At 40.3% G+C, this 13,501-nt stretch overlaps 1 protein-coding gene across 7 annotated transcripts in view; it reads left to right on the forward strand.

Moving 5' to 3' along the window:
- Positions 1–2,355: 2,355 nt before the first annotated feature.
- Gata-beta (transcription factor BCFI) overlaps positions 2,356–13,501 on the forward strand; it is a 33,299-nt gene continuing 22,153 nt past the window's right edge. For 2 of the 7 annotated variants that reach the window (XM_073079383.1, XM_073079384.1), the window contains exons 1-3: positions 2,356–4,419; positions 4,848–6,487; positions 6,918–7,281. In XM_073079383.1, coding sequence (XP_072935484.1) covers positions 6,397–6,487; positions 6,918–7,281 — 455 coding nt within the window. In that variant the 5' untranslated portion in view covers positions 2,356–4,419; positions 4,848–6,396. The remainder of the gene's footprint in view (positions 4,420–4,847; positions 6,488–6,917; positions 7,282–13,501) is intronic. The other 5 variants (XM_073079385.1, XM_073079388.1, XM_073079381.1 and 2 more) reach the window with 4 other exon arrangements.

Genomic DNA, 13,501 nt, shown 5'->3' on the forward strand with positions numbered 1-13,501 from the left:
TACTTTTACCTGTGTGTACCAATAGGTACTATTTACAGAAAGTTTTTTACTACGCCTGTTGACTAACGGCATGCACTTACATACAAGTGTATGTAGATTGTAGGTACAGTGCTATAAAACAATTGTTATTGCATGTTGTAAATTGTAGAACCATAGGCTCGTTCTAACGGAGCGAGCCGCGAATCAATTGTTCAAAACAATAAATTACCCGCCACATAAGTTTCTACTATTTATATACCAAGTAGACTTAGCAAACGTGATTACGCTTGTACAGTGATTCGACCACCTTTCAAAACTGTGTATTGCAGGTGATCATGGGCGTTGCGTAAAAATGTATTAACTAATAACAATATGCAAAAAAAAGGCAACAAAAAATCTGACTGCTTAAAAATATAGCCTATGTCACATAACTTAGACGAATCCTCAAAGCGAACAACACCCTTCGCACTAACTTTGAAATAAGTCTTATCTGCAGATAGGTGTCATGCATTGAAGATAGGTAGGTACTCCGTCTCACAGTTCTAGGTTAAAAAGTAGGAATAAGTTCGATTATAATTTTTCATTTCAATTCTTGTAAAAATCAAATATTTCCAAATTCTGCGATTGAACGCAAAAAAATATGTAAGTATTTAGAAGTAACATTCTAAGATAGGTTTAGATTAGCTGTTTATTTCAATAGAAAGATCAATCGTCCGATTGATCGAGAATCGATGATGATGTACGGTGATTACTCGGTAAACCCTATAAATCATTAACTTGAAATGCCAAGAGATCACGCATTATTGTAAAAATACTTACCAAACATGTACGAGAGGAAGGAACAATAACACGCACGCTCGCCCACTGCCCAGTGTGTGGCGGGCCTAACGCGCACGTTATCGATGCGGAGTACCCTCGCCAGTACTCGCCACTCGCCGCGCGGCGCTCGTCGCCGGCTGGCTGAGCGTGTGTGCCGTATGGACTGGCCGCAATACAAACGCCTGTGCACGTATATATATATGAACACACGCTCATTTAAACTAAGCACCTTTTTATGACAAAAGTTAGCTCATGGAAACAGCAGCGTCTGTAACTACCTACCTATGTAATCCATGACATGTATACTGACATGGACAATGGACATTTGTAAGTTAAAATTAACAAGGAGCCCTATATTAAGGGTCAATCAAATGGATTCCTATTCCTGACGCTAACTCTCACAGCACAGCACACTTTCAACGATAGGTACAACGTCTTTCAAAGGAAAGCATTATTTTAGCTACCTATCATCTAGGATAATTCGAGATGTTAAAGTGGCTAGAGGTACCTACCTACCTTCATAGGTAGGTAGGTAGGTAACTATATGATACACTCATAGGTACATTTATAAAAATATGAAAATTCGTTGTAAATAATGACGACTATTTTAATTAGGTACCTGACCCATATTTTTACTTATCCTTTCGTTCTACAATATAAGAAAGCAGTGGGTTCTTACATTTATCATTCTAGGATAATAATAGAAATGATGCAATGTAGAAGTAACTATATAAGAAAATAGACAGTTAACAAATTTATGATGGGGCCTCAACATGTCACATTTAAAAGATATCAACGCGATTAATAGGTACAGAACGTACAAAACAAACAATAAACCGCGACACGCCTTTCCATCAGGTGGACTTTGTTACATTAATGTTATTAAAAAATAAAAAGTATTCTAGCCATAAGATAATAATAGTAGTTCACGATAAGTTACAGAAATTCCGAGGCAGTTAGCCACATTTAAATATACATATTGCATGACGTCATCATGATGACTCCTCAAGAAGAGTGCAAATCGCCCCCAAGGGTATGACGTGTATTTTTCGATGTACTGATTTCACGTTGAGAAACTAAAGACGTTGTTAGTAATACCTATGTAGGCACCTAAAGTTACCTTGATTTAGTACATAACAATAAGAACATAACTATCGATAGAACACAATCCGGCGCAAAAAACTTACAGTAGCATCTACTTTCTTCGGATTTTTATTTTAAGTAATACGTTAATAAGTTACCCATCTTCTAAAACGATAATAAGAAATATTAAATAACTAGGTACATATACCAAAATGTGTCTAAGAAACAAAACAGCACCTCGTAGTGTCTAATAGGAAAAAAATATATATTAGGCATAGTCATTTTGTTTTTATATTCTTGTTAAAAACTCTTTCATTTGATACCAATCACCCCTACGATACCTAATACCTGGGTATCATAGGTGTTGTCCCTGTAGTTCCGGGGCTAGAATAGGGCTACGGTATCCCCTGCCTGTCGTAAGAGGCGACTAAAAGGGGACTTCCGGGGTTGCGGGCGGTAAGAGTGGGAGCTCGAACCGTCCACTATGCTACCCCGGGAAGGACGGCGGTATGTGTAGTCGCATACCGTCGTAATCACCAGATGTTGTGGGAGGAGCGAACGCTCCCCTAGGGCAGAGCCCGATCCGGGCATCGCGCTTGGAGGACTCCGGTTGTGTTCCGTTGGAGATCCCGGAGTTCTCCAACAAGCGCCGAGGACGGCCACCGGGGGGGTTTTAGTGCGGTAAAAATCCCACATAACCCGACGTTGCTCCCACGTCGTCGGGTACCTTTTGAAGCTTTCCCCCTCGAAAAGAAAAAAAAATCATAGGTGTGATTGGGGTGCGTAAAAATAAAAGGTCATCTTGAGGCGTTCGGCGTATGCCATATTTGATTTTGAACAAAAAACCAAATATCCATGTAAACATTCAGCTCAATCCGTTGGAGTGAACTGGTTTTGAAATCATTTGCAAGATGTGATCCTTACATATTAACCAACATAACAATTTAAATAAAAGCTTGTAAAATATTTGCATTGATCAGTGGCCAGTTTTCGGTTACCTTACATCATATATTGTAGTAAACAGATTATAGTATTATGATATTGTTCATGTAACCTCCTTTTAGGCGACCCTTATAGTACGCCCATTAGACGCTGCGTGAAGGAAGTCAGTGTTATCACTCTCGTGACCTATCAACAAAAACATTTCACAGTTTCAGTAACATTCTAATATCTTTATTGAACATGAAAACGACACCGAAGCTCATAAATTATTTTTTTAACGATTCGATCCTATGTCAATAGTCGTGCGACAGTTGTAACTTTAATGAACTGAGCTCAGCTCTGCTCGCGCTTTAAATATGACAACACGTATTTATCTTTTAGTAAGAAGAACATAAAATATGTTCTCATTTTTTTCCTAAAACGAATAAAACGATGGTAGTATTATTATACGAACTCATTATGATGACTGAAATCAGAAGTCATTGTCATAAATGTTTTAATGTCTGCTCAAGTGCTCATATCTCAATAATTTGTCGGGCGTTATTCTAAAACTACGTAAGTTCGGACCATTCATGTAGATCGGTAAGTTTTGAAACATAAAAAAAATAAGATTCCTGGTAAAAAATATAGGTAGGTTTCGTGTGGTGCATTGCAATAACTACTTTATATACTGAACGTTTGCATAATGAATGTAGGTGCGAAGAAGTATCCTCATTATCCTTAAACAAATAAAACATGATAATTATGATAAGTGTAGGTCTGCAGGTCGGCGCGCCAGACGCGGCGGCGGCCGATAGTTACGCGTTGCATAGATTAGCTGGCGAGCATCGAGCTCGGAGATTCGGCTGCACTTCACGTAGATATCCGCGACCGCTCGGTATCTTATCGAGCAAGGTCGCCTGACTCACGCTAAGCTGCCGGGAATTCGACCTAAGCCCTGTGACGCACCCGTGAGAACTGCGGGGGCTACAGCTTCGAGGTTGACCTACATTACGAGCAGGTAGTCACACACCAGCCGTGCCGCATCGGGCGGGTGAAGCCAGGACGTGTTTCCCACGCAGGGTGACCTGTCCGTCCGCGCTGCGGTCAGCGACGCCGCGGTCCACGCCGTGCCCGCAGTGTGGGCACCCCACCGCGCCCGATGTTGTTTCCCGGACGATTAGCGTCACCGTTCCCTAAACATTTTTCCTATCTAACATGCAGCTTGACAGGCTAATAATGACATAAATCATAATGAGTGTGTTTACGCAGGCCGCTGAAAACAATCGATTTGTGAAAATAAGCAGACGAGGGTCGTTAGGGTTGTTTGTTGGTGGAATGCGGATTAGCTAATGTGCGCGCGGCGGGGGGCGGCGCGCTGTCACAACACCACGGTACATGCGTTTTTTTCTCACACGAGCTACTCGGAAGCGAGAAAAACTATGACCCTACTAATATACGATAAAATTTATTAGTTCTCGGGAGACGATAACCCCGTATCAGCCCGTGATTTGTAGCACAGCACATGCGTCGCGGCTCGGACATGTTTATGAAGGTCGCGATTCAGGGAAACGCCGTGACCCTCGCTCTGACGACAGCCCGCGGGATTCACTCCAGGTTTTATTACTCCTTTGTCCCTGTAGTACCGGGACCAGAATAGGGCTACGGTAACCCTTGCCTGTCGTAAGAGGCGACTAAAAGGGGCTTCCGGGGTTGCGGGCGGCAAGAGTGGGAGCTCAAACCGTCCAGCAAGCGACCCCGGGAAGGACAGCGGTTTGTGTGGTCGCATATCGCTGTAATCACCAGGGGATGTGAGAGGAGCGTAAATTGCTCTCCCCAGGGCAGAGCCCGATAAAAGGGCATCGCGTTAGGAGGACTCCGGTTGTGTTCCGTTGGAGATCCCGGAGTTCTCCACCAAACGCTGAGGACGGCCACCGGGGGGGTTTTAGTGTGGTAAAAATCCCACATAACCCGGCGTCACTCCCATGGCGTCGGGTACCTTTTGAAGGTTTCCCCCTCGTCAACAAAAAAAAAAAAAAAAAAAGGTTTTATTACTCCTTAAGATCCATCAAGATATTTCCAACAGTTTTCTTTGATTTGTCTATTATTTCGCCTAGTCTCCTAAAAGATTGAGTTGATACCTATCCTACTTTCGTTGGGATTACATAGCGTAGGTGTACCTACTCGTACCTGCCTACTCTATCAAAAAACATTACCTATTTTATTCTGTACTTAAATTGTTTTAGTCCTTATTCCGTATAAATTTTAATAAGAGTAGGAATTACAATTAAATTCGTTTGTAAGGTGCATTGTTGTTTCCTAAGCAGGTACCTAATTTTATGTCTATGTCGTCTAGGTATACCTATCTGATTTCGTGCACTATATGAGTACCCATACTAGCAATAGTAACTATAGTAGATACCTATTTGGAACATTTTATTGTTTTATTCCCAGCACTATGGTAATTTTAATGCAGTATACATTTTGTCCCTATCGTGTCTCAAGCCGATCAAACTTCAGGTATCTATCTTAGACTGAAAATAAAATATGTACATACAATGACTTCCTATGGAGATTATTTAACATTATAGTTGCTTTATGTTAATCGCTTATTTACCAATTGCCTTTGTCAGACATATACAGTTTTTGGTATAAAAGACAAAGCGTAGAGGATGGGATGATGTTTTACGTCGGTGAGGTGCAACAGTTTGCGAGCAACAGTGTGCCTGCAGCAATGTGTGTGTGTAGCAGCGTGCGTGCAGCAACGTGTGTATGTGTGCGTGCAGCAATGAGCGTGCAGGAACGTGTGTATGCGTGTGTGCAGTATTGTGCGTGCAGCAGTGTGTGTATGTGTGCGTGCAGCGTGCAGCGCGGGGCGGCGGCGCGGCGTGGCGTAGGTCGCGGCGAGATAGCCGCGCGCACGTGGTGATAGGGCTTATCTCCGCCGATCAGCTGAGCGCCGCCACACCTGCTCTACCTACTCTACGTATCGTACCTATCTACCTTGTAGACGTGCAAGTCTCAGTCCATTGCGTACTACTAGGTTTCTACTTTCCTGGTTTAGCACCATGAATTATTTTGCATCCAGAATTTCTTTAGCACAGCATTCTCGTCTGAGGCCATGCTAAATCTTAAATGGAAAACACAAATTGAATTTGACATCTGTGGTATCACAGCCACGACGCGACAAAAGGTAAGGACATACCATAGGTAGGTAGGCTGTTTTTATTTTTTCAAAAATGGGTAGGTATAGATTCCGGCGTGCCTGCATTTGTATTTAGGATAACTTAAAGGATTCCATTACGGGTTACGGAGCATTATCCTTGGTACAACGTTTGCCTACCTTTCCTCTCTTCGTCACCGGCTCGATATCATCGGTGCTATCATCACATCACATAATATTATGGAGCTAGTGGGCAAACGGTGGGTTCCCATTGGACGCGCACTAACCCCCGTGGAAGGGTTCCCGGCGCCCCTCCCGCGAGTGCGTGCGCGCGGCCGCGGGAGGGACGGCCGAACGGCGCCGGGCGGCAGTCTCCTCTCGGCCGCCGCAGCGAGAGCACGCACGACGCGACCGGTCAGTGATCAGTGAGCATGTTGCACGACGCGTGGCCTACCTGGCACCGCGCCGAGACCTTCGAGCTGGACGCCATCATAGACGAAGTCAATAACAATTGCATCAAAGGTTAGTGTGTTCGCAACTTCGCATACCGTCCTCCTGGCATAGGTTTATCGTAGACGGCTAAGTGGCTAACGTTCGATCATCATTGTTGCAAGCTTATAGTTAATGTGTAAATTTGATCAAACAACTATGTGCTCATACATCAGTAGTTGCATGCTTCTGTGCTTCACTTTGTTCAGTAATATTGATTCCGATACTGTTAAATCCAGTGAACATGGTTAATTCTATGGATGTAGTGGCATTGCGATCGCGTGAAAATAAAACGGACAAGGCTCGCTCACATTTAAACGAGATAAATAAGAAATGAAGGATTCGCGATTGCGAGTCGGGCCGGCCGACGTCGCGGAGGAGCCGCGTCGTTGTTATTTTCCCGCGGAGGGCGAGCGGGAGGCGCCGGTGGGCGGCTCGGCGTGACGCGTGTGTGTGTCCGCAGGCGAGGCGGAGTACGGCGCGGCGGGCGCGGGGGGCGCGGACAGCCCCTCCCCGCTGCCGTTCGGCTACGCCCCCGGCGGGCTGTCGCCGTCCCACTCGCGCAGCTACCAGGAGCTGCGGCCGGCGCCCGCGCAGCCACACGCGGCACACGCGCGCGACATGCAGACGTACGTGCACTTCGAGGAGACGCTGTTCAAGCCGGCCCCGGCGGCGGGCTCCACGGACGGCGCATACCTGCGCGGTCGCAGCCCCGAGCTGAGCCCCTCGCCCGAGCGCCGCGACGACTGCCGCGCGCTGCACTACGAGCCCTACACGCCCGCGGCGCCGCCGCCCTACACGCACGAACACCACCATCATGTCGACGGGTGAGTACCACACACTTTTCTGATACTTGTTACGCCGATCGCCATCGATGAATATTCTATGTATCGACACGTTAAACTCTTTCATAGCATGATATTACTGGCGATGGTGTTTTTTCGAAATGCCGCGGTAATATCTGGTGAAGTATCTATCGTAAAGCTCTTCAATAAATTTCTTAAAGAATTGCCTTAATTGAAGTTCACTTTTAAAGTATCCCGATAGGCAAAATGTACCATAACGGTCGTAGATGGTGACGGTAAGTGGTTATTAGTGGCTGGTGCGGGAACCTAACGACCGCTGACATTAACGTCGTCATTACCGCTACTGTCCTTTATCTTAATCGCTTTACTTCTTCAAACATAAATCACTGGTACGTAGGTACTATACTATAATATTGTCTCACTTCTATCTTCGGAAAGGAAAGGGAATGTCGAATTGAATTTTATACTAGGTATATCTAATTTCTAACAATAACAATTGGTTGACTTGACCACTTGATAATTTCGAAGTATCTAAGTGATTTGATCTGGTCTGGTCCGACCAAAGTAATTAAATACCTATAGTCCACCTATAGGTATTTAATTATGGGGCTATTGATATTAATCGATTATTGTTAATTGATGTTTGGCATTATATTTTACTTACCTATTACCCGCTAGTAATAACTCGTGGATAACACTTTTCCAGTTTTGATCTATTTTATATATTTCTACTACATATATAGTTGAATATATTTGATTATGATTTGATATTTTGTTCATTTGACGTGTTTTTAAGTTTTTTGTTTTTGTTTTGGAAGATATTTTCTTCATTATTTACCTATTAGTCTCCCATTGCTGTGCACGGGTCTCCTCTCAGAATGAGAAGGAATAGGCCAGATATTTTCTACACAAGTCTCTATTTGAATTCTATTAACTTACTTACTAGAAACTTTAAAGTTATGATGTTTTCTTTGTCAAAAAATTTGGTAACTGACACGTAGCCTTGTCATACTAAAAGAAATCCCCAAAAGTTTCACAAAGATATTTAATACCTTATTTTACCTTTGGCAATTTTTTTGTCGAAATTGTAGAAGTGACAAAGGCTTTATTTTAAGGCGATCGGAATTTAGTTTTTATAATAGTTGCCTGGTTAATGAAAAGTCACAACAAAGGTCAATACGAATACAATTTTGAATTAAAACATAATGATGTATATTTAGATACACAGATATAGTTTTCATACATTTCGTACTCGCTTATTACGAGTAGTTTGTCCTACAACAGTTAGATCGATGAATGAAGCATTGTTGCCAACTGTCAAAATTACATTGTAATCCCATTGGTTCTACAAAAATATATTCTTTATCTAAGTCTGATAGCTTTTAGAATTACTAATTGTCACTTAAAAGTCGTCAAGTATTTAATAAAAACGAAAAAAATGTTACTTGTAGACAACAACAGACTAAATGTAGAGTTCGTCTCTATTTATTATTTTGAGTCGTTCTAAGGTCGTTAAGACTTAGTTAATATATTTCGTGGTAAATATAATTATTTCTTGGCATTATTGTTGTTTGCTATGAGTATTAAGTTTGGATAAGTTGTTTGTCCTGCGCGGGCTCGCGGGCAGTCGGCAGCGGTCCGGCCGACCTTTGCCCGCAGGGACCAAACGTCTTGTAAATATGTTTATTGTATGCATGTTTGTTTCAAAATGGTCAGTTATTCATCATTTTTAATCGGAACACTCATTATAGTCAGGGACCTCATTAGGTTTCTATAGATCTTCTCATTCTTTGTAGTTGAACCATAGATAATAATTTAGGTTCGCAAGATGAGTTGTGTAAAATTATATGGAAATAATGTTTCTTAGAAAGTGTTTTAGTATAACCCGATTTGACGGAAAATAAACCATTATTTTTATACACAGGGTAATTAAATAATATAAAACACTGGACTTTTAAAATCGTTACGGGACTATGTTGGTATTTTGAGTTTATTGTAGTAAAACTTGTAAAATATGTAGTAGCAATTTTTTCCATTACCTAATTGTACCTGACTGTCTACCTGATTGTCATCAGTAGCCCCGACTATAAAGTTTAATTTGTAAATGAATACACATATATAACGTTATCACGTACCGTTGTCCATCTAATGAGTAGAGACTAGACTCTAGTCGAATTATTTTAGTGACAAACTAGTAGCGACTAATTGACACGATCTCTAATCTACAATAGGTACTACTCGTTGCCACTTGTAATTGGTTTGATTCGTAATTGACAATAAACTTAATTGATAACTTCAAAAAAACGTATTGCGGTTAAAGAAGAACCTATTTTTTCATAAGAGAATGTATATATTTCCTAGATTACAGTGATTTGTAAACGTTATGCAATTCGAGATAAGATTGCTCAATGGATTATGAGAACTCCACGAGAAGCAACGCTCGTATCGCAATCCAACATACTCGTATGTGTATTGTTGCGGCGATGCCACTCACTCTCATGTGAAAGTGAAAACCCATATACGTATTTCATATCAAATAAATTAATACAATGTTTTATAACCTAGTGGAGCGCCAGTCATTTCACGCACAGTTTAAACAGCTGGGTTTAGGAAGATAATATTTTTTTACAAATGAGTACTTCACATTATTGAAATGTAGTAGAGTCAGTATGATTCGAACGGGGATCAGTAAAATGGACCTGTGTTTCGGTGAAAGGGTGTAGATGATCTTAGTCCTCAGGAGTCACTCTTCGGATTGGATTCCGATCGGCATCAGATAAAACCTGCTCTATACTTGCCTTGGTCCTACTTGTTGGTCACCGATGTCCACTAGGCGACAGCGACCACTTTTTAACAGGTAGACTGCAAGCGCGTTGGCTATGTCTGTCATAGCAATTTGCTCCGAAACGACCAAATGGGTCTAAATTTGATACTCATAATGATTTTCCATAATATATGACCCCAAGAACGAAGATATAACATAAACAACTGAAGTTTGAATTGAGGAGTGATAAGAAAAGATTTTCGAACTGTATCGAATGCCATATCAAATTAAAGAGCTTGTTGTAGGAAGATCAAATATGTTTTTTTTATAGTTCTATAATACATAGTTTTAAAGTAATTCGAGAAAGAAGACGATATCTCTAATCCCTCCTATCCACCAAAACTACTCAGGCTATAACTATTTACTTAAATATTACATTTGTATTTTCAACATACCTACACTGTATAAAAATATCAAGTATCTATCAATTACGGTAAATACGATAATAATAGGGTTCCGTTCTTATTCTTACCCTTTGGACAAAGAACTATGGAAAGGAGAAAGAGGATTGATTGCAATGGGGCTCATATCATTTATAGTTTGTTTGTCTCCTATCGTGGTGCCGCGACCGCTGTGCTCAGTGGTTGCGGGTGCGGTGTGGAGTGGTGCGGTGTGCGGTGGTGCGGCGTGGCGGTGGTGCTGTGCGGCGCTGGCGGCGGTACGTGCCGCGCGGCGTTGCCACACCGCGCCGCATTCCTCCGCCGTCACGTGCATGCCGCAACCGACACCAACTGTATTTTTCCATTCAAATGTATTCAAATAATTCAATTTATTAAGCTACAACTCAATACTGTACTCTTGTATTGATAACAAAATGTCCTTTGTTGTATTTTTGTATTTAGAAGCACAGATACAAAATTAAAAGAATTCCATCATAAGTTATTACATCGTGAACATATGTAAGTTCGCGTCTGTCTTTTTTACTTCCAATAATCCATTTGAGTTGTTATGGCAGCCGTATCATAATTACGAACACAAAAAACGAAACTACCTAAATAATAGTCTTTGTTATCTCAACAATTTAAACGAATCCAAAGACACCTCAAATGTTTAAATACGAAGAATGAGACATACATATGTATATAGGTACTACATATTATATAGTATATTGTGTGTATTTATAAAATGAAATAAAATAAATATAATATTATACGCTAGAAGAACATTACCCTCCGCGGTCGTGTAATAATGTTATAGTGACTATTATTACCTCCAATAATTTACTTAGATGCGCATATTATCTGAACACAGCCAATGTTGGGAGCGATTATAATATATAATTGTGTTGACTAAAACTGGTCTGATAAATTAATTCAATTGAACACTTCAACTAATAACTAAACTCCACACGCGCCCAAAATAATAAAATTTACACAACAATATGTTAAGTACCTAATTTGATACGCCGCCGGCCACGGGCCACGGCAATACTTTATTTCTTTTTCTTTCTTTCTTCGTGGATTCTAGTCTGTATTTATTTTAATGCCATTCGGTTTTTAATTATAATATGGCGAGAAATTTGTCTATTTATCTGCGTTTTATTCGATTTGATGATGATATGACTTTATGGTAATTTTATGGTGATTTTTTGACGATTGAGATTGGTATAAATATAATATTATTTCTTCAATATTATATTATTTCTTATATATATACATATGTCGGAGAAGGACGGCTCTCATCGACATCATTGATAGAATCTATGGGTTTTGTGGGCGTTGTCATAGGGTAGATGCAGGCACAAATACAGTAATCACAGTATTTATTTATAACTTCGGATTTACAAAATAACTATACTATACTACTACTATTACTTTACAAACAAAGGATTTGAGCAGCAGGTTCAAGGTAGTGACTACACGCTCCAAAGCACAACGAAATAATGATCCACCTCGATCACTCACATCAGTTCTTATCAAAGTTTCCCCACCGCGCCGCCACATACCTCGACCCCACTAGAGACCTCTTAAAAGTCTCTGCTCTGATTCTAATACGAAAGCTATACTATGACTTCGATTGATCAAGTACCAATAACATTACTAAAATAGATACTAAAGTAACAGTATAGCTAAAGCTATATTAAATAACTCTGACTCTTCCTCCGACACATATATATATATATATATATATATATAATTAAGATGACTAATTTTCAGTCGGGCGCATTTTTTTTTACTATAAAACCGGTGTGGGACGTTTAGTGTTCCCATTCGATAACAATTTCAAATTTGATGAATATTTATAAGCACGTAAATACAAGAAATAAGCATGCTCTAAAGTAAAACATTAGGTATTATTTTAATGTTCCTTATCGTCATTCTGTTAGGTGTGAAGTACCTACCTACCAACGTTAATTCTAAATACCATAGTTATTTTTGTTTTTAAAGTAGCTGTTTTCAGTATTATTCTACTGAAATTTATTTATAAATTTATGGAAGCAAAATATATGGCAAGTAAATAAAGCGTAACTGAAAGAATATACGATAGTTTCAATTAATAAAATTTCGAACTCTATGAGTTCAATACGTTCAAATACGTACATAATTACAAAAAAATATTAATTTTATATTTAATAGATATGGATCTCATATTCCTTAAATATAAATTTTATACGTTTTTAATATTTTTACTAGGCATTTGTTCACGAAGAGGTAGGCCCCCTAACCTATGTTGATAATATTAAGAAGATACGTTTAAACAATAACGACATACTTGCGTTATTTATGATCCTGTTATAATAATTCTGCGGAATCAATACTCGTGTTAAGTTTGCCATTATGATTGTATTTGTCAACACTGTATAAAAGCCGACATTTATTTTTGCGCCTCCTACTTATGCAAGTGACGTAATTTCAAAATACTTTGTGGAAGTTATGTTGTGTGAACCGATAACTATAATTTTAGTACAAATTTAAGCATTTATAAATGCGGTTACATTCTAGTCGCGGCTCGGTTCGTTAACAAGCAATTAGTTTCCAATAACCAGCCCGCGGCTGGTGTCGCTGCAACGGTACTTTGCTCTTAATTTCTTAATAATTACTACTAATTACAATTTGGTTTTCTACTGCTATTGTATTTTTAGATTTACTCATAGTTGTGATACAACAATGTCGTTGATGAAAAAATAGTGGAGCAACTCGGCGGTGCCACGAGAAACCTTTCTAGTGTTACTTTACACGAGAAGGTTCAATATAACGTTTGTGCTGCATTCATCGGGAGATTTAAATGTATAGCTATTAGTGAGAATGTTTCGCGAGATTAGCGCGCGACGGATCCCTCGCAAACAACGCGTTTTTACGTGGTTCCGCCGCAGCATCCGGCCGCGTCGCCCGCGCCGCCGCCCTCGTGTTTGCCGAGCGATCCTCTCGAGGGTCTGTTTGCAGTATAGTTTAGAGAGCCGCTATAAATTAATGCTCG

The sequence above is a fragment of the Epargyreus clarus genome, unplaced genomic scaffold (genome assembly GCF_041222505.1).
Source record: "Epargyreus clarus isolate Ecla_fem2 unplaced genomic scaffold, WU_Ecla_fem_2.2 ptg000014l, whole genome shotgun sequence".
In the NCBI taxonomy this organism is placed as follows: Eukaryota; Metazoa; Arthropoda; class Insecta; order Lepidoptera; family Hesperiidae; genus Epargyreus; species Epargyreus clarus.